Source organism: Psammomys obesus, unplaced genomic scaffold (genome assembly GCF_907164565.1).
Source record: "Psammomys obesus unplaced genomic scaffold, mPsaObe1.curated_primary_1811, whole genome shotgun sequence".
Lineage (NCBI taxonomy): Eukaryota > Metazoa > Chordata > Mammalia > Rodentia > Muridae > Psammomys > Psammomys obesus.
The window spans coordinates 4,459,265-4,481,443 of record NW_026596088.1 but is presented as its reverse complement, the minus strand read 5'-3'; the positions used below and the strand labels follow the sequence as shown (position 1 = coordinate 4,481,443).

At 44.5% G+C, this 22,179-nt stretch overlaps 1 protein-coding gene across 1 annotated transcript in view; it reads left to right on the top strand.

Moving 5' to 3' along the window:
• The window catches only part of Lcmt1 (leucine carboxyl methyltransferase 1), a 53,716-nt gene that overhangs the window by 8,348 nt on the left and 23,189 nt on the right, over positions 1–22,179 (top strand). Inside the window, exons 2-5 of the mRNA XM_055627667.1 lie at positions 11,642–11,733; positions 12,699–12,820; positions 18,758–18,834; positions 20,815–20,876. Coding sequence (XP_055483642.1) covers positions 11,642–11,733; positions 12,699–12,820; positions 18,758–18,834; positions 20,815–20,876 — 353 coding nt within the window. The remainder of the gene's footprint in view (positions 1–11,641; positions 11,734–12,698; positions 12,821–18,757; positions 18,835–20,814; positions 20,877–22,179) is intronic.

Here is a 22,179-nt window from a genome sequence, read left to right as displayed (position 1 = left end):
TAGGCACCAACCCTGGGTCCTCTGGAAGAGCAGCGAGAACTCAAACACTAAGCCAACTTTCCCGCCCCTCTTGTAACTTTTCTCTTATGAGTTGGGAGCCATTAGAGGATTTTGAGCTGGAGAAAGAAGTAGCTGATTTGGGTTTTAAAAGGGTCTGTAGGGGGCAAGGATGGAGGCAGGGAGATGAAGACTATGACTGCCAGGAGAGACTTAAGTGAGAGCTGCTGGTTCTCAGGCAGGACTGCAAATCCATCACATTCAAGATGTTCTGGGAAGGAGGAGCGGCTGAGAGAGTGCTGGCAGGTGGCTGTGGGCGAGACTGAGGACTCTTAGGATGATTCTCAGGATATTTAGCTTAGCTCAGATGGCACAGAGCTCCCTCAAACAGATGCCTCTGATACATAGCATGACCTGCATGGTTTTGGAATGACCTGTTTTGGGTGATAGGGGAATGAAGAAACAACAGATGAACAGACATATACAAAAAAGGTGGAATTGGAAAGCAGTACAGTGGTGCACACCTGTGGTCCCAGCACTCGGGGAGGCAGAGGCAGATGCAGGTGGATCTCCTGGTCTACAGAGCCAGTCCAGGGCATCCAAGGCTACACAGAGAAACCCTGTCTTGAAAATAAAAAAAAAAGGATAAAAGGAAAACAAAAAGGTGGAATTGGATGGGCCATGCTTTCTGATGGAGATGCACAGTAACTCAGAAACTCACTGTGTTTTATTACGTACTGTTGAGCAAGGAGTCAAGTTAGCGGAAATCTGTAGGAGTGCAGGCCCAGGCTGCAGTCACTCCAGCGAGGACTGCAGATGAAGCAGTGGCTCATCCTTCTTGTACACACTGTTAACATTTGTACTAGGACCAAGAGAAGGCTTTGTCATTCCTCCAAGGCCTTGCTGTTACCATGGGTCAGAGGCCTTAAGGTCCAGGGTATGGCTGTGCCTGTGTCAGCGGCACACATTCTCTTAGTACTTTACCTGTTTCCTATACTCACAGCCTCTGTTAATTGTCCAGCACCAGTGTGTTTCCTTTGTGCTGGGCAACTCAGACACAATTGAGAAATTAATTGCTTAATGTTTGTACCTCCCAGAAGAATAATAAACTCAGCACAGAGCAGGGATGTGTATGGCAGACACACAGTGAATAGCTGTCAGATGAGGAGCTGAATACAAGTGGCACTGAAGTCTGTATTTCCTGGTGAGTGAAGTCCTGGTTTCCTGCTGTGAGTGGGCAGTGTGTTATAGAAACCAGAGCAGGATTCTGGAGCCTGCCATTCCTTTGAGGTAATTAAAGAACTTGATGATTTCTCAACACAGATGACACTGGAGCAGGCCATGTGGTCACCTCTAGGCAAAGCTAGATTTACCCTGGGGCTCTGGCCCAGGCCTCTCTGGTGTACTGATTAAATCTTTAGAGCTGTGCACCAGAGAGCAAGGTAGAGATTTTGATCTAAAATATTTTCAAGGCAGGCTCTACTTTCTGTTTCAAGAGAAAAGATCCTCTTGTAGAGTGGACCATTCTAGTGAAGATAAATGAGCTTCAAAACTTACCCATGGATGGAGTAAACTGCAGCGTTTTCACCCACCACCGACCACTTTCCTTTCCTTCTCTCCTCCCTCCCTTCCTTTCTTCTTTTCTCTTTTCTTCCTCTTTCTGATTTGTCTCTCTGGAGCCCAGGATGGCCTCAGGTTTATGATCTTCCTGCCTCAGCTGGGACTGACTGCATACACCCCTCACCAGGCCTGTTTTTGTGCCTTAACACCTACTTTCTCTTTTCTTTTTTAAAGCTACATTTGCTTGGATATTTGTGTACATGCATTGGTACAGTTGAACACATTAGAGGTCAGAGGATAATCTCCGGGAGTCACTCCCTTTCCATTTGGGATTGTACTCAGGTTGTTAACACTTGGCAGCAAGCACCTTTAGCTGTCAAGCCGTCTTACTGGTTCCAAAAGTTAGCTAGTTTCCTTCCTTCCTTCCTTCCTTCCTTCCTTCCTTCCTTCCTTCCTTCCTTCCTTCCTTCCTTCCTTCCTTCCTTCTTCCCTCCCTCCCTCCCTCCCTTCCTCCCTTCCTTCCTTCCTTTCTTCTTTCCTTCCTTCTTTTTGTTTTTTTGAGACAGGGTTTCTCTGTGTAGTCTTGCCTGTCCTGGACTCTAGACCAGGCTGGCCTCAAACAGAAAGATCCTCCTGACTCTGCCTCCCCGACAAAAGCTTAATTCTTAAAGGACAGTGGTGAGCACTCCTTTCTTTCATGCCTTAATGTGAACATTTTGTACCTGTGGTTTCGTAGTGCTCTGCCTCTTTCTCTACTGTGTGTTGTGGTTTGGGCAAATTCTTTTACCTGTATTACAGTTGTTCTAGTGTTGCTATTAAGGTTGTATTGTGTAGCTGGGAGATGACACATCAGTTAAGAGCATTGGCTGCCCTTCAAGAGGACCTGGGTTCAATTTTCAGGCACTGACATGGCATCTCACAAGTACCTGTAACTCCAGTTCCAGGGGATCTGGCACTCTTTTATGGCCTCTGAGGATACTGCACACATGTGGTGTATAGATACATATGTAGACAAAACAGTCACACTCAGGGAATTCTTAAAGAATAGAAAGGAGGAATAAAATTATATTGTAAGCACCACCACTTTTCCATATGCTTTCCAGTAAAGGGTTCCTGTGGTGAAGTTGGCAGAATAGTCCAGGAAGAGGTTGTACGAGTTTGTATTACTATCCAAAGTGAACATGTTATGAATTATGGAATATCCTCAATTTCTTAAGTTGTTTATCAACTGCCAGGTAGAAAATATTCTCTTGTTAATTTATAATGAGTAATAGCACTTATTTTAATTTATAGTTACAACATAGGATGTTCATTTTTAATCTACTCACTGTTGGTTTTCTGTGGATACCCAATGTTTTTTCTTTCTTTCTTTCTTTCTTTCTTTCTTTCTTTCTTTCTTTCTTTCTTTCTTTCTTTCTTTCTTTTCTTTCTTTTCTTTCTTTTCTTTCTTTTCTTTCTTTTCTTCTTTCTACAGGATTTCTCTGTATAGCACTGGCTGTCCTGGAACTTGCTCTGTAGATGACGAGGCTGGCCTTGAATTTACAGAGCTGCCTGTCTCCCAAGTGCTGGGATTAAAGGCATGTGCCACCACCACCTGGTCTTTTCACTTTTATATTGGGTTGTCTTTTTCTTTTTCTCTGGTTTTGTTTGTTTTGTATTTATAGTGTTGGGGGTTGAACCCAGGACCTTGGAATAATGCTAGGCAACTGCCATATTGAGCTGCATCCTTATTATTCATTATTTATATTTTTATTGTTGGTTTGTAAAGTCTTTGAGCACCAAGAATTTGATTTTCTCTCTCTATTCAGTGACGTATTTTCTGTAAGGCTGATATGTGTCTTCCAGCTGATTTTGTTTGGTGTGTTTTATAGTAATGGAAGTTGTCAGTGTTTATCCTGATACTTGTTAGGTGTGTGCTTGTGGGTACGTGTGTGTGCATGCTTACACACATATAGAAGCATGTAGATCAGGTATTTTTCCTTGACCATGCTCCATCTTTATTTTTTTGAGACAGGACCTCATGGAATCTGCAGCTCATTGGTCAGTTAAGCTCTGACAAGTGAGTGGCAGGGTTCCACTTGTGTCTGCCCTACCAGCGCTGGGGCTGCAGGCATGCCCCGCTGTGCTCGACATCTTCAATGGACTCTGGGCACATCAGCGCAGGTCCTCTTGTACATGGCTGGCACTTTACCAAGTGAGCCATCTCCCCAGCACAGTCTTTATTTTCTGACCAGTCCCTGGGAAGACCATTCCCATTCATTCTCACAGTTTCTTTCAGCATTTCTGTGTTTTCGTTCTTACGGTTTGAAATAAGGTTATGTCACATGTAAGGTTGCAGGGTTAACTTACCCCCTGTGTGCTGACTGTACAGATTTGAACCCCACTCCGTGGTGCACGCTAAATTTCCATACGCGACGTAACACAGCAGTGCTGCACATCCACCTTGTTTTGCAGTTGAAATTGTGTGGTTCATTTTGATGACTGAAATCATTGACCTAAAAGGTACCTAATTGCATATTATCCAGAGGCCCACCTCTTGTTACTCGGGATAAGGAAAGTTTATAAAAATCTCCTAGTTCAATTGATTGCCTCTGCTTTAGGAAGGAAAACTGGAAGTAGATGCTGACAGAGCCCCCTCTCTCGGGGGGACAGTCTCTCTCTCTCCCTCTCTTTCTCTCTCTCGTTTGTTTTTTTTGAGACAGGGTTTCTCTATGTAGCCTTGGCTGTCCTGGACTCACTTTGTAGACCAGGTTGGCCTCGAACTCACAGAGATCTGCCTGCCTCTTCATCCCTGAATGCTGGGATTACAGGTGTGTACCACTACTCCTGGCTGGAGCAGTATCTTCTGGGGGAAGCCTACTGTTGTTGTTTTGAGACAGGGTCTCTTCATGTAGCCCTGGCTGTCCTGGAGCTTTCTATGTAGACCATGTACGTAGCTTTCTATGTAGCCTCAAACTCACAGAGATCTGCCTGCCTCAGAATGCTGGATTTAAGGCATGTGCCACCATCAGAGAGAAAAGAGCTAAATCTCCAGCCCTAGGTTTGACTATTCTTACAAGTTCTTTAATGACTCATAAAGTACATATTCCCTGTGTTTCGTTTTTGACATAGGGTTTTACTATTTAGCCTTGGCTGGCCTGGAACTTGCTGTGTAGATCATGCTGACCCCAAACTCACAGAGTGCTGGGATTAAAGACTTGTTCCAGCATGTTTTTATATTCCTCATACTCTTTAAGCTTTATTCATGTGGATATCATTGACGATACACAGACCCAGATAATAAAGTAGATTTTCATCAGTAAAGCTCCTGCATTCCAACTCACTCCAGTAGGAACTGAACCAAACTTCTTGTTCAATAGAAATGACTGGCTAAGTGTTCCAAGGAAGAATGAGGAGACAGGGAAGGGTGCAGGGGCTCAGTGGGGTTAGGGACTTGAAGACTTGCAATCTCTGAGAAGGCCAGGTCAGCTCATGTAAAACCTCTCTGGTTTTGCTAACTGGTGTTTGGGAGGTTAAGCTCTTGCCCTCCCCCAGAGGTTAGGAGACAGGCAGGGCCCTTTTCAGGTGTGGACTGGAACAGACAGTAACTTCTTTTAGCAGCCTCAGATTTTCTTAGACAGATATCCTAAGGTGGGCTAGGGTCAGCCTAGAGATGGATCCTTAAGCCACTAGTAATAGTGTTTGTTCGGATCTTTATAGCCTATTGTTAAGGCCTAGTCAGCAAGCAGACTCAGGAGCCTGGATGGATATTTGGTCAGAAGTCATCCACTCCTGTTTCTGTTGTCTGATTTGTTCTTTCATCTGCTGATGGTCCTGTATAGGCCATTGTAAAGAGGCTTTGGTGAGCATTCTTTTTCTGTCTGCCATTTCTCTCAGATTCTTCTTGTTTTGTGGTTGCCCAGTTGTGGCAGTGAAATATTCTGAAAATATGTCTTATGTTCTAAGAGACTGGGACTTCTGCCAGACCTCACAGCCAGAGTTAATAATAAATACACTTTGAGGTCACTCAAGACTGATAGCCCACTGTGTACTCAAACTGCTTGTTTAATCTGCCTTAGGAGAACAATGTAACGATCAACTGTGCTTGCCTTAGAGTCCCATGAAATGAGCTTTTACAACCCCAGCTAATGCATAGCTATGGTTTTAAGTTATGTACTCTTCCATTCCCCTGACCCAGAGTCATGCACCTAAGTCATTAGCTGGAAGCAGCAAATACACGAGTTGAAGGCAGCTTTCTAGGATCTACCATAAAGGTAGAAAGCACCCATTTATGGATACTCGGTAAACAATATTTGTTTTCTGGTCAAGTGGGACCGCTTGGAGCAAGTGACTTAACCCCTTGTAAAACTCTTTTGAAGATTTTGTTAGGTATCTCATTCCTTCTTCATGTGGTACTTTCTATGCTGTTCAGTAAATACAGAACAAAGCTCTTTGTAACGGACAGACACATAGACACAAATACACACAAAGACGCAGTTACACACAAGACAGACAAACACAGAAATAGAACAAACAGACACAGGGACAGATTCACGAGACAGTTTTTAGGCAGGCCCAGATGTAAGCTTATACTACAGACAGACAGAGGACAGAAGACACAGGGAGAACAAAGTAGAGGATTCAAATCTGGACTTGGTTAAAATGACTCCAAGGGGAGGTCATTCTATTTCTTTTCTTCATGCCATCATGCCACTGCGTTATTGGTGACTCAGAGTTAATCACTAATTTGTTATAGTTGTCGAACCCAGCCATTGAGTGGGTTAATCTTCAGCTGCTGCACGGATTTCCCTGCTGGCTGTGTGTTTACAAGGTCCTGCAGTGATGCTCCAGAACTGCAGTCTTTCTAGAGCTCTGTGGCGTGTGGCTTTGCCAGTATATGTGCAGTGCTTCTCATTATGGTCTTAAGTTCTATTTCACTGGTGACTGATGACAATCAAGCACCATTCCATGTATTTACCGGCCATTTCTACATCTTTTGTGTAGTGTGTTCAAATCTTTTGCCTGCCTTTGTTGATGTCATTGTTTGTTGGAGGTGATTATATATTCTAGGTAGACTCTTTTGTCAGGCAAACACGCTGTGTGTGTGTATCTACATGCACAGGAAAAAGAAAATACTGGATTACCATTTATGATAGGACAAAAGACAAACTGTACAAGATAGGAATAAATCTAATGAGAGATACAAAACCTCTCCACACAGGAAACTGCAGAATATTGCTGAGATTAAAGATTTAAATGGAGATGTACTTTCTCACATTGGAAGGAAGGATGCTGCTAAGATTTCTGAGCCAAGTGTGGGGTTGTGCATAGCTACAATCATAGCATGTGTGAAGCCGAGGCAGGAGAATCAGGAATTTAAGACCATTTTCAGCTACATAGTGAGTTTAGGGCCAACCTGGGACTTTGCCTCAGAAACAAGATAAAAAAAAAAATTGTTGTTTTGTTTTGTTGTTGTTGTTCTATTCAGGTTAATGTATAGAATCATTGTATTCCAATCAAAATCCTGTCCGTTTCTTTTTTGAAGAAATAGCAGGTTTGTTCTAAAATATGTATGGAAATATAAGAGATCTGGAAAAGAGATCCAAAGTGTTTTGAAAAGATCAGAATTGGAGAACTTGCCCTGCTTGGTGTTTTGTGCTGACTTTAATTATGAAGTTTACTGTGCAGCTGCACCAAACAGTGGCATAGAAGTAGGTGAGTCAGTCAGTACAACAGCCAGGCAGGCAGCAGAGAGATGACCACTGGTGCCCGGTCCACTCCCTTTGATTCAATTTTAAACTCTGGCCCATGGAGTGGAGCTGTCCACATATCTCAGTCTAGGAACTCTCTTACAGATGTGCCCAAGATTTGTTTCTGTGGCAGTCCCATCAAGCTGACAACGGAGATTGACCATCACAGCATCTTAGCATTGTATGACATACCGACTAATGGTTTGCTGAGGTGGAGACATCATTCCACGGGACCCATCTGCTGGAACTCTTGTCATTGCCCCTGCTGTGGATGTTGGTGCTGTTTCTCAGTGTTCAGTGACTGTGTTCAACACAGCACGGGCTCCTTTTCCACTGCCATGACCACATTGCCTAGTTTAGACAACCTGAGAGGAAAGTGTGGGCGCACTCGCTCCCTCCCTCCCTCCTCCCAGAGTTAGTGGATACAGTCAGTCCATGGTTTCTTTGCCCCAGAAGCCTGAGCAGAAACATCATGGTGGCAGGAGCCTGCAGTGGAGGAGAAGTGTTCTGCCACGGAGACCAGAAGCAGAGAGGGGAACGCCAGTGCTCACTTAGTTTTTCCTTTTCCTCTTCTAATTCCATCCAGGCCTCCAGCCAGTGCCATGGCACCTCCCACATTCGGGGTGGGTCTTCTGAGGTGTGTAGTTTCTTGGATACTTCAACCAGTCAGGTCGGGCAGGTGCACTCAGATACCAGTAAATGCTTAGTTAGGTACTGCCTATGACCCTGAAGGTGCTGCTTCTGCTTCCCATTTACAAGGCAAAAAGAAATGGAAAGTAAAAGTGAAACCAAAAGAAGGGAGAGAACAGCAATAAAATTACAATTGGAGGCAGTTGAGAGCCCCCCCCCCCCCCCAACCACAGGCAGGATGCAGTTCACTCCCAGGATTCAAGTTTGGTACCAAGAACGTTCTTTGCAATCAACAATGTGTGTTGTGTATATATCTAGATACACACACACACACACACACACACACACACACACACACACAGTTCTCTACATTCCACAAAGTTCCACAGCTTGGGATGGACACCTCACTCGCTGCCTGTAAAGCAGTGCCACCCCGCAAGGAGACTGTCAGCATTTGCGGCACTGCCTGGCCTGTGGTAAGCATTTGGGGAGGGTCCAAGCAGTACTTGAGGCACCAGCCATGCCTCTCAGGCTGGAAGAGCAGGAGCGGTTTAGAACCTGTTAGTAGTGATTTTGACCTCTCAGATGAAGGACCCATTGTTGTAGTTGACATTCAGGTAAACTGGATATGGTCAGTAAACATTTCCTGAATGTTGGATTGGACCGATGTTTCCCATGGAAACAATGTGAGGTAGTTTTAGGAGGGACACAGACATTTTACATCTTAATCGGTAGGTGTTTATTATAGAGCATGTTAGAAGAAAATACAAGGAAGCCTGTCAGGTAGAAAACAAAACAAAACAAAACAGACCAAAACAAAAATGGAGTGATTTAAGACCCACCACCTTGGGCAGGCCATGCCCGAGTGTTTGGAAGTTAAAGCAAGAGTGGATTAAATACAGACAGGGTCAGTGTTGTGTCTTTCCAAAGCTGAGATCTCTGTATCTTTGGATTTCAGCTTTGAATGGGAAGTTGGGGGTCTGCAGAGAAGAAGTGTTCTGGGGTTTTGTACGTGGGGGAGCACAGTGGAACTGGCAAGCAGAGTTGATGCTTAGCGTCATGGGGGGTATGGAGTTAACGGCTGCTGTTAGCATTGCAAGCATTTGCATCTACTGGATTGTCTTGGGTACCTGTGGGTTAGTTCCTAAGAAAATTGGGACAATCCTGCACATGGAATTTTCACGCTCAGTGCTCTTATGGAAAACTCTTGGTGCCCACTGGTTATTTTCTGAGGATAAAATCCTGAAGTGGGGTTGTTGGCTCATCATGTATGCATGTATCCCATGCTTATATTCCTGTTGGCACATCACCTTGCGGCACAGATGTGCCTGGACACTGCCTGGCAGCAGTGCGTGAGCACCCGCTTCCCTCTCCAAACCCAAGATCTGCTCAGAAATAGTTATGTTGCCAGTTTGAAAGAAGAAATAGCACTCTATTTGAGCTTTTATTTTGCCTTTAAGAATTATTGTTAAGGCTGAGTTTTTTATGTCTGTTAATTAGTCGTATTTCTTTTGTGAATTGTCTCCAAATATGTCTTTTCATCCATTTTTTTTTTCCTTCTAAGAATTTGGGGAAGTTTTCTCCCTAATTTCTAAGAGTTCTTTATTTTGTAAGGATGTAAGTGCTTTGCAATTTCTGGTATTTCTGGCTTCCGGTATTTCTCCTGGTTTAAACGTTGCCTTTTAGGATTGTCTGACAGTCAGGTTTAAGTGTCTCTTTTGGGAACGGCAACCATTAGATTCTGTGACATGCAGGTCTTTGCACTTTACTCCTTTGGAGGCTATTTATCCGTTGTGTGTCTCATGGTCTCTGTCAGGATTGCCATCAACTGTGCAGTTAGGCGCAGTAGACATTGGCATGGCTGGGCAGTTGCATCTGTAGCCCCCAGGCGCCTTTGTCAACCTACTATTTAAAGGCCATTGGACACAGACCTGAATTGCTGTTTGAAACTACGTTTTGATGCCTTCTGATCCAAGACTGATGAAAGACCTGATACTCAAACTCAATAGTGAGGGTCAGGACTTGAAAGAAACCTCAGAGAGTAAAATGGCACTGCCCCCCCCCCCCCGCCAGCCGCTTACTGTGGATTCATGCAACTGGAGACCAGTTAGCATCTCTTTGTGTAAATATACCAATTTGTTTAGTCAGTCTCAAATGGATGATCTGTAAATCCCAGAATTTGATGTTCCCTCCCTTCCCCCCTCCCTTCCTTCCTTCCTTCCTTCCTTCCTTCCTTCCTTCCAGCAGCCTTCTTTTCCTTCCTCACCTATACTGTATGTTGAAAAAACCCTAGTGTGCTTTGGCTGTTGTGTCTGGTCAAATGGCGAGGTCCTGATCTAACAACTCAGTTGAGAACATTCCCTTCCCCCTCCCTTAGTAAGGGCTAAAGAACCGTTCTTCAACTGAATACATGCCATTTGCCACTAGATGGCACTGTAAGACTCCCCTGAAAACTGTCAGCTAACCTTAACCCACAGTGAGAAGGTAGCGCACTACAACTGCACACACGCTTCAAAACTTCTGGGGAAGTCTTCACCCTTCCTAGGTGTGACACACGGTGGGATTTCCCATTTTACTCTCTCTTTCATATTAAAAAGCTGAAGATTTGCACACTGTCAGATTGAATATGATAGTGATGAGTCACATATCATTGAAAACCGTACTGTTTAATTTTTTGTTTTTATTTATTTTGTGGTGCTGGGATTGAATGTAGTGCCCTAGGCAAGAATGGTTCCACTGAGCTGTTTTGTTCTGTTTTACGTTTTTACTTTCTGAGACAGGATTTCACCATGTAGTCCCGGCTGGCCTGGATCTCACTGCATAGATCACGCTGGCCTCAAACTCTCAGAGATCCACTTGCCTTTGTCTCCAAGGTGTGCACCACCATGACTTGGTGTACTGCTGAGCTTTGTGCACTGTTTAGAGACTAACTCACTGTAGTCAAACTGTAGTGTGCTGCTTGCTTTGGACTGTGTAGACACATGCAGCAAGGCCTGGCCATTAGGGAGATTTTCCTGCTGCATTAAATACCTCCTGGTATCCGTACACACGCAAACACCAGTAAGAGACAAGCCTGCACAGAAAACATGTTTCCTGGTGTGGTAGCACACAACTGTAACCCGCTGCAACCCTTGGGAGGGTGAGGCAGGAGGGATGCATGTGCTTAAACCAGCCAGGATTGAGACCTTGTCGCAAAACTAAAAACAAATTAGAGAAAGAAGTCTTGTTGGTAGATACAAAGAAAAGATGCAGTGTCTGCCTTTCTTGGAGATGCACTGCCCACACCCTTAGGTCTTGGCTTAGTCATTAAGGAACATGGGGTTGGAGGTGTGAAGACTCAGGGTAGCAGTTAGGAAAACTGTTGCAGTTGATAAAATCCTGACGTAAGTGGCCCAAGTGTTTACTTAGTGAACAGATGATTTCAATTTCCTGTGAAGTGTGAGATGAGGTTACTTTTGTTTAGGGTTCTGGGAAAGAAGTTAGCAATATGAAGAAGAGAGATGAGTCGTGCGTGATTGAGGTGGGAAACGTAGTTGATGTCATGCGAGTGGGAAGACGCTAGGTGGTCCTTTTTAACGGGGTTGTGAGGCAGTCCTTGTGCATGTATTGGCCTTTTGAAGTCAGTGACTTTCTTCTGGATCCTCTGCCTGGTTCTTAGGAACTTGACAGTGGTCCCTAGGAATAAAAAAATCTGTGCTCACTGCCAATGCTTTCAACCTTTCTAGGTTTGCGGTGAGCATTGGCTACTGGAACGATCCATACATTGAGCATCTTGTGAGGCAGTCTAAAGAGAGGAAGGCCCCTGAAATTAGCCGAGGTAAGTGGCCATCTGTCTCCCCCCTGTCTCAGCACCAGGAGCCCTGTCTTACAGATTCATTCTTGGAGCACCTTCCAGGGTGGACTCTTTACAAAGAACAGGGAAGGTCTTAGTTCCCAGAGTCCTCACTAACATGACATACTATAAAAGTTTTTAGTCTCAGTCTGATTATAAAAATGGTGTTACTGAAATTTTGTCGTCTAATTTCCCCGTATAAGGATCTATTAGTGGTTGCAGTTGTGGCTCATTCATAGAGCGCTTGCTTAGCATGCACAAGTAGTTCAGGGGTTCAGTTCCTAAGCACTGAAATATACATACATGCACCCGCGTGCACACTCACATGTGTGCGCACACACACACTTAGCCTCTTTATAAGCCAGGGGTGGTGGGGCATGCCTGTATTTCCAGTACTCTGAAGGTTGAGGGAGGAAAATTGTGAATGTAAAGCTGTCTGGGCTACACAGTAAGAGCCTTTCTCAAGCACAAAACAAACAAATAAACAAAAAACCCAGAACAGCAAAACAAACACCAAACAGAACAAAAAGATCGTGTATGTTTTGCTGTGAGCTGTCTGTGTGAGGCTAAGCCTTTATGCCTTTTTTACTGTGTTTAGCAACAACTGTTAGGCTTTTAAGTAATTTCTTCAAGACAGAGACTGGGTTTACTTTTTGCCCCAGTGAAAAGTGATCATGTTATTATCTTAATTCATCTGTGGGCAGTGTGGGGGAGATCTCGGCCCCTCGAGGTGGGCCCTTGCAGAGCAGCGCAGAGAGGTCTGAACGCTGTGGGCTCTGAGGTAAGGCCATGCTAGTTTAATTGCCACTCTCTCCCATGGGCCATGGGCTTGAGGCACATTGGCCAGTGAGTGTTGCAGAGCCAGGAGCCTGGTTCTCTGATGGCTTTGTGGGGTAATGTGTGTTGTCCCGGAGTGACTGATAGCCTGTTTCTCTGGAACTGTCTTTAAGGGTATTTCGCTCGAGTTCACGGTGTCAGTCAGCTTATGAAAGCTTTTCTCCAGAAGACACAGTGTCATTGTCAGATTCTCAACCTTGGGGCTGGGATGGACACCACCTTCTGGAAGTTAAAGGTAATTAAAGGGTCTCCTACTACAGTCGCTCCAGATTAATCTGCTGAAGATGGCTTAAACGAGACATATTTAGAGAGGAGGCTGTCTCAGCGGAGAAGGCAGAGGCCTGAGTCCTGCCCCCGGGAGCCATATAAAAAGCTGGCCTAGTAGTTTGCGCTTGTGGTCCCTGCACTGCTGGGCTTGGGGCGGAGACAGGTGGCTCCTAAGCCAATGAGAAATCCCGTTTCAAACAAAAAGTAGAACCCACCTGACAGCAGTGACGCTCGCGGTGGCCCTCTGACTCCACCCGTCGTGGCCATGCACACACTTGCACATATCATGGTATATAAATCTAAAAAATGTATTAAAAATAGTTCAGTGGTCTGCTTTCTCACCCACTCCACCTGCCCAGGTGCCTCCCGCATTGCCTCTTAAGTTAGATTGTTTCTGATTGTTACTTTTTTAGAAAGATTTATTTATTATGTATACAGTGTACTGCCTGCATGTACGCCTAGAGGCCACATTACAGATGGTTGGGAGCCACCATGAGGTGCCTGGGAATTGAACTCAGGACCTTTGGAAGAGCAGCCAGTGCTCTTACCCTCTGAGGCATCATTCATCCCATCTGTTATTTTAAATTTTATTATACTAAAAATTCATGTATTTTCTTCTGTATGTGTTGGTATACATTGGGAAGGGAGAAATTCTGTTAGAGTCACTGAGAACAAATTATGAATTTGCAATTTTGGTAGTGACTAAGATCTGTTGGCCACATGTTGTCGTTCTGGGTAAGAGTCAGAGATCTCAATCTTAAGCTGTAAAGCCTGTTGTGGTCGTTCTGATTGGGTCTCTGGCTACCCTGTTGGGGTAGAGAGGCCGGTCTGATGGTACTCATTTCAGAAAACATGATTCTGCTAGTGCTCTGTCTTCACTGCTCAGCATGGTTTTTACTGTTGCCTGTCTTCTGTGTTCCATGCTCTTTTTGTAGGTTTGTGCAGATTTCCTGACTTCTCTGTGAAGCCAGTCATGTGTAGCAATATATATGTACATTTCCCCAGATTGCTTGTAAGTGTAAAACGAGATAAGTAAGAATGTATGTACATAACCCAACCTGCTGAGATCTTTGGTCCCTAATCAGCTCACCTGATAAGGACTTTGGTCGGCAAAGCTCCCAGCTTTTGTTTTATGTGAGAAACCAGTGCCCTTAGTGTGATCTTGGTGTTCCTGTTTGCTTCTGCATTCTTCTCTGGGATAAGATAACTGGTGTCCATGAGAACATTTCTGTGACAGAGCATTAGTGTGAGAGCTCTGTGAAGGGTTTTACAGATGAGGAAGAGGGTCGGGACAGAGTGTTTGCCAACATCCAACAACCAGTGGCTTTAGAATTAGGACACACATTGCAGTGAACCCAAGCCTTGTTTACACACAGTGCTGTGGTTGTTCAGGGAGGCCTTTTTGTTGACAGCTTTTTGGTAGGCCTCTTTTGTCTTTGTGATAGAGTGTTGCGTGGTTGCTGTAAGGGACTTGACTCTGTAGGGGTGTTGCTGTTGAGAATTCCCTCCACGGGACCCAAGATCCCTTTATTACATGGGTTGCTTTCTTCCTCCTTCCTGTAGATTACTTGGTAATTATTAAATCTGGGATTTTTATTTATGAACAAAGTTTACCTCTTCGAAGAAGAAAAATTGCCTGTCAAGTAGTAAGGAAAATGCCAGAAAGTTTGAAAGTCCTTTATGAAAATTTCATATTTTTATTGATCATCGTGTTGGTCTGAAGCACTTTTCTCTTATTTATTTATTTATTTACCTACCCACCTACCTATCTATCTATCTATTTATTTATTTTTTGAGGCAGAGTTTCTCTGTTTTGCCCTGGCTGCCCTGCAACTCACACTGTAGACCAGGCTTCAAACCCTTGAACTCACATAATGCCACCTGCCTCTGCCTCCCCAAGTGATGGGATTACAGGTGTATACCACCATGCCCAATGAAGCACTTTTTTCTTAAATCCAAAGTTCCTTTTTAAGGGTATTGTAGATATTTTCCTTGTTTGTCTTTTTATTTTTTAAAATTAATTTTTGTGTGTGGGTGTTTTGCTTACATACATGTTTGTGCACAAGCCAGAAGACAGCGTCAGATCCCCTGCAACTGGAGTTACAGATGGTTGTGAGCTGGCCTGTGGGTGCTAGAAGTTAAACCCATGGTCCTCTGGAAGAGCAGCCAGTGGTCTTAATCTCGAAGCTGTCTCTCTAGCTCCATGTTTGCCAGCTATAAGCTATATCCTAAATCTGGCCCACCACATGTTTTTTTAAATAAAGTTTTATTGGAACACTGTCACTTTCATTTGTTTGTATATTGTCTATATTTAGCAGCCATATGCTAGGATAACAACATAGTTAACTAGTTATAACAGAGACCATCTGGCCTGTGAAGGTTAAACTGTTTTCTGGCTCTTTACAGAAAAATTATAATTCTGTACTTCAGAGATGTATCTTTCTGTTAAAGCATAGGAAGAGCCTATCCTGCTCTTACTGTGTCACATGCCTTCCAGCTAAAAAGGCTGTATCTTCAGAGAGGAAGCTATTAGCATGGGCTTTCTGCTCCTTTGTGATCTCAGGGGCCCAAGATCCTTTGTTCAGCTGGGGTTTCCTGGAGACAGGATAGCTGGGACTGTCCCAGAAGGAATAAGGGATGAGAGGTGAAGCCCTTTAAGTCACCTCAGCTTCTTGATGTCTTTTGAGTCCTGTGGAAGGAAGCAGCATTGACTTTGGTAGTGTGTGAAGTGGTCAGCCGTGCTGACTTCCCTCTGCACCTTAGTGATGCTCTTCCGGGCTGCCCTGTGCAAGCCTGACACAGACTCGGGGCCTTCTGTACCAGCTCATTAACTGGGAGCTCTTCAGGCTTTCAGTGTTGCTGGCCCAGAGAATCCGAACATGAGATTGAAGCATGGCTTGCCACAGTTGTTTCCCCTCCGCTGGGAAGGAAGCTAGAAAGAGGACACCCCACCCTGTGGGGGAGGAAGGACAGTGTTGGCATTAAGTGTTTGCTCGCCTTGTTGTCTGTTGGAGTTGCAGATGACCTGTAACTTGTATCCCTTGAGTAAAGCAGTTTGTTCTGTTTTTGTGTTAGGCAAGTGCTCTACTGCTGAGCTCCATCTCTGGCTTCAAGTACAGTTCTTACATCCCTAGCAGTCTCACATCGTGAACAGTCTTTAGGGTTTCCTATAAAAGTGCTTCCGTATCCCCTGAACTCACATCCTTCAGGTGTCTTCAGGTTCCTTCTGCACAGCCCAGCTTTGCAGAGCACAAACCGTGAAGTGTGGACAGCCAAGGTTCCTGAGCCCAGGGTGTCAGGATGCTGTCCTTCCTCCCTCCCTTGTAAAGGAAGCCCCGGGCTTGGGATTCAGCAGAGGAGCCATCTCCATGTTGGGAGACTTCAGGGATTACTTTCCCATCAGCATGCAGTTATGGTGGGTCTGTCCCACTGGGTTGTCCTTACTGTGGCTGGTCCCTCCTCCACATTGCTCTTTATCTCTTGTAATGGTCTCCATGATTGGTTCTCATGTTTGTGGTTGCTCAAGGCAGAAAGATTCTCCTTTCCCTTGTTGCATCTGGGCCCAGTGAAGCTGTCACCAGATTCGGGATGTCAGTGGTCTCTTGCACTTCCTTTAAAGTATGCAGAGAGGTCTGTTTGTGGCATAGGCGTGTGGATGGCAGGGGGTGGCGAGAGCACTGTGGAGAAGGGCTGGGCCTTGCTTCCTACTGAATGTCAGCGGGAAGAGCTGCTGGAGGTAACACAGTATGCAGCAGAAGGACCAGGAAGGCGCGTTGTCTTCAGGGTGAGAGGTGACAGAGCTGAGGAGGAACAGGCAGATTTGAGGACAGCCAGCAGGGTTGAGTGAGTGAGGGGAGCACCATGAGGACGGAGAAGAGGCAGTTGCTTGGGGGGCGTCCCCACTCACTGTGCCTGGAGAAGCATAGTAGAAAAGCAGAGTAGAGCTGTGTGGGTGTGCACACGTGTGCATATGTACATGCGCATGTGTTTCTCTGTGTGTTTTCCACAGTTGTTTTACTGTAGTGCATAGTGAGAAATTGCCGTTGGATCCTGAGCTATTACGTACACTTCTCTACCTGTGTTTATAAGTAATAAAGGCACAGACATGGAATTTGCTATAGCCAGGCCCTTCTCATGGTGCCCGTAATGGATTAACTCATTAATCCTTCCAGCTGAGTATTAGCATTGTCTTCACTTAAAAATCACGTTTTGATTATATGTGTGTGGGTATTTGGCTCACATGTGTGTCTGTGTACCATGTATGTGCCTGAATAACATCAGGGGCCAGAAGAGATCCCCTGGAACTGAAGTTAAAGGTGTTTGTGAACTACCTAGTATGTGCTGGGAATCAAACCTGAGTCCTCTGGAAGAACAGACCACTGAGTCCTCCCTCCAGCTCTTATATTCACTTTTTTTTTGTTTGTTTGTTTGTTTTTGGTTTTGTTTTTGTTTTTGGTTTTGGTTTTTCAAGACAGGGTTTCTCTGTATAGACTTGGATGTCCTGGACTCGCTTTGTAGACCAAGTTTGGCCTCAAACTCACAGAGATCCACCTGCCTCTGCCTCCCCGAGTGCTGGGATTATAGGCGTGCACCACCACACTTGGCTTGTTTTTACTTTTTAAGTGATGATCTCTTAGTCCATTCAGATAAATGGTGGAGTAGGTTTCAAACCCTACTCTTCACCAGGGTTTGTTTAAGCAAGAAAATGATCCTAATTTGTGCATGTGATGCTGCTTCCTCATAATAGTTTTAGTCTGTCTGTCTTATCTAGCCCTTGTTTTTGTTTTTGTTTGTTTTGTTTTTTGACAGGGTTTCTTTGTGTAGCCTTGATTGTCTTGGAATAAGCTCTGTAGACCTGCCTGGCCTTGAACTCACAGAGATCTACCTCTGTTCCTACCCCCACCCCCAAGAAGTGGGGGTGCACCACCACTGCCCAGCTAGCTGTTTCATTCTAAGTGAAATCCCTAAAATGCTCGTCAGTGCAAATTCTGCATTGACTTCCTGATGGTCTCTGTTTCAGGTGCTTTTAGAAGAACACTGTATTCACTGTGTTTTGACAACTCACTCCTTCTCCCCCTCTACCCACCCTCAAGCAGTATAGACCTTACCTGGACATACACAGAGACCTTAGTTTTTCTTGGGTCTGTTCTCTTTTTATGCATGTATACGTGTGTGTGTTTGTGGTAGGGTGCATGTATGTGTTTGTATGTAAATGTGTGTGCATGTGTATACAAACACATATGAAGGCCAAAGGACAACCTTGGGTGTCATCCTTAGGAACACCACCCACCTCCTTTGAGACAGGGCTTCTCATTGGCTTAGAGCTCAGTAATTAGGCTAGACTTAACTGGCCAAAGAGCCCCTGGGGTCCTCCTGTCTCTGCCTTCTCAGCATTGGGATTGCAAACTCACACCACCATGCTTTGCATTCTGACATGAGCTTTAGGCGTTAAACTCAGGCTCTCACACTTGTAAAGTGAGCACTTCACTAACCAAGCTGTTTCCCAGCTTCTGTATTCACTCTTGCTCCTTTCAGACACATTGTTACTGAGGACCTTAGTAATTTGAAAAATGCCTTCTGGGGCTGAAGAGATGGCTTAACAATTAAGAGCACATGCTCTTGCAGAGGACCCAGGTTCAATTCTCAGCACCCACGTGGCACTTCACAACCATCTTTAATTCTACGGGACTTATTGACCCTTGAGGGCAGTAGGGCACACACATGCTACACAGTCATACACACAGGCTCAACAAACATCCGTACATACGAATAAAAATAAATAGTATACTTCTGACCACATGAGTCTCCTGACCTAATCCCAAAGTACCCTATTTTGGTTAGGCAAGCGATTGCTGCACTCAGCGACTATGTGAGTTAAGGAATGATTCCGTGTGGTTTTCTCCAGGATGAAGGTCTTCTCCCAAGTAAATATTTTGAAGTCGACTTTCCAATGATAGTCACGAGAAAGCTGCACACCATCAAGTAAGTGTGGCTTTGTTGGGGGACAGGATGCCAGTTGGTGGAGACTCAACTCTTGGTGTATTGGGTTGAATTTGCCAGACCTCAATGGAGAGCGGTGCCTTTTAGTCTCCCCTCTTACTCTGGCACCATCAGTCCAGCTTGCTTTGCAGGCTTCGGCATTCAGCGTATCTTCTTTTTTATTTTTATTTTATTTTATTTTTTGTTTTTTTTTCAATACAGGGTTCTCTGTGTAGCCATGGCTGTCCTAGACCAACTTGGTAGACCAGGCTGGCCTTGAACTCACAGAGATCCACCTGCCTCTGCCTCCCTGAGTGCTGGGATTACAAGAGTGCACCACCGTCCAGTTCAGTGTACCTTCTGTGTGACCCTCCTTACTCTGTAATGAAACTTCTCTGAATACTGAAAATTGGCCTATGCAGAGTAGAGTTGAATACTCTGAAAATTCTTGTGGTTTTTTTTAAGTATTTATTTATTATGTATACAATATCTGTATATGTGCCTTCACATGAGAAGAGGGCACCAGATCTCATTATAGATGGTTGAGAGTCACATGTGGTTACTGGGAATTGAACTTAGGACCCCTGGAAGAGCAGACAATGCCCTTAACCTCTGAGCCATCACTCCAGCCCCAATTCTTGTGTATTTTGATTACTGATTTATCCTGCGGTATAGACTAAAACCTGGCCCCGAATTCATGTAATAATTTCTTTCTGGATTTGAATATGTGGAATGCTATGTGAGCTGTTCTGCAGAGCTTGCAGAACTCTAGATGATGCACTTTTCTTTGCCTCTTGCTATCTTGAGTGCTTTGTGGACAGCTCACTCCTCAAGTAGACTTTGAACCTGAGTGCTCAGAATCCTCTTTGGAGATAAAGAATCTTCTGTGCTGAGCTTTGTCCTCCTCAAGGTCACCTGGCTAGCATGGGCAGAACTAAGATCTAAACCCTGACCTGAAAATCCTCTGTCAGGACTTCAGAGTTTTTGCTGTTTTTTTTTTACCCCTGCCCCACTGTAAGTAGTTATTTAAATAAAAGCCTATTATATTTTTTAAGTTCCAGACATTAAAACTTTGTTTATTCTTATATCTATTGTATCCCTATACATTGGGAGCATTGGTCAAGCTTTTCTGTGGTCTGTACTGTGAGTGTTGCAGTTTTTCTAAATATTAAGCACATTTCATATTAAATAGGCTTAAAAGGTGACAAATGCTGCCTCAGAACTGTGTGGTTCTGCTGAACTCACTAGCACTCTGGGTGAAGTGGGAGTGATCAGACCCTAGGTAAAGCTCAAGATGGTTTCCTGGAAAGAAAAACAGGTTTTACCTGCAAGTAGCCATGTGGTTCTCAGATTTCTGACTTTTTTCATTTGCTGGGTCACAGGAGTTATGTATGAATGTTCCCAGACTTTAAGAGATTTTTTCTTTGTATTCATATGACAAAGAACAGCCAGGATCATAAGGTACAATTTTGCTTGAGAATAAGCAAGAAGCTGGAGGTAGCTGGGAAATCCTAGAACATTTCAAAAATTTGTGTTAGTCTAATTTTAGCTATTTTTAAATTGAATTACTGTGTGATCAGTGTGATTTGAAGACCAAACACAGAGCAGTCCTAACCTGAAGCCTGTGTGGACTGAACTGCCACTGTGTGCCTAGGGCCAGATGTACATAGACTGAAAGAGTTCTGAAGTGGCCCTTGTTCTACACATTAGCAATTCACCTAAGTTCCCTCATCCATAATGTGAAATAAAAAATGCTCTAGAATCAAACATTTTCCACATCATGTCCAGTTGGGGAAGTGTACGGTAAAGTCTATGCAAATACTGCAGACTCTCAGATACCCCAAATCTGTACCACTTGTGGTCCCAAGAATTTTGGATAAGGGGTCCTCAATAGGTACACGCAGTTTGTGACGGATGCCTGCGTCTCGTCAGTAAATGCACTCATGTGCTAATTGACTCTCTTTCCTCTTTCCCTTCTCCTAGAAGCAAGCCACTTCTGTTCAGACCCATCATGGAGCTGCAACAAGAGGATCCTATTCACATGGGCAAGTAGCCTTTGAGCGTTACAGTGGGGACTGTAACAGTTTGCTTGTTTGAGACAGGCTCCTTCTTGACATAACTGCAGTCCATCGCTTGTGCTAACTTGCTTGGCTCCAGCCATTGGTATTGCTGCTCAGCAGCTTTCTTTTTTGGTAGTTCTAGGGATCAAACCTAGCCCCTTCTACATGCCAGTCAAGCCCTTTACCACTCAGCCACATTCCCAGTCCCCTATGTAGTTATACCTGTTTCTGACACACTCTCTCAGTGCTGAGCCTCCCAGATTGTGGTGTTCTGTCTTTTGTTTGCTTGTTTTAGATCTCTCCCAAAGTTTTTCATTGTGTTCGGTTGTAGTTGACAGAGAAGGTCAAGGGGTTTAACACCATAACGATGAGAAACCATGCTCTGAGAGAGGCCTTCTCCGATTGTCAACACAGTAGCCTTCCGGCACCCAAACAGACCTCCCTTTGTGTACAATTGCAGGGCTGCAGTCACGTTTCTTGTGTGTGGAGTGTTGCTAAAGTTACCGCAGAAGTCTGCATGGCTACTAGCCTTTGTTCCCCATGTGCTATTCCCCCTTCTGTAACGGTCGTCCATATCGTGGTTAATTGGTTTCGCGTCAGCATCTGTCATGAGCAGCCTGGCACTTTGCATCATTTTGATCAGCAGTGTGGAAATGTCTGAAGTAGAACCAACTCCCACTGTGCACACCGCCCACAGAGCATTACCGTGCTTGGATGTGTCCATTTTTCATCTTTCCTATTGGGTTATAAGCCCCATGAGGACAGGTTTATTGTTGGTTGGCTTTTGTTTTTCTTCAGGACTCTGCTGGGTAGCTTGGGTTGGCCTGGAACTTAGGTTTCTCTTGCCTACACCTGCTCAGTGCTGGGGTCACAGGCAGTGCCAGCATGCCCAGCGTAGACCACATCTTCTTGGTCAGTCTAGTATTCCCAGAATTGGTTCAGTACCCTCTACGTAGTGCTAATGAATTATCAGATGGATGGATACATGGGTAAATTAATCTTGCATGTGGGCAAGAAATCCATCCGAGATGGAGTCGCTTTTACCTTAAAACAAAACAAAAGCAAAAGCAAAGCTCAACTGTTCTAGGGAAATCTCTTGTCTAAAAAGAGCTTTTTGTAATCTTTAAAAATAATAGAGTAATCTTTCCCTGAAGAAGTGACAGGTTGAATTGGTTGAGTCCAGCTCCGAGCAGCATGCCTGTTGAAATGCTGACTTGAACATACCAACACTGTTGAGTCACTGCTTGCACATGTGTATGTGAGTGCTATTTATAGACCACGTAACGTT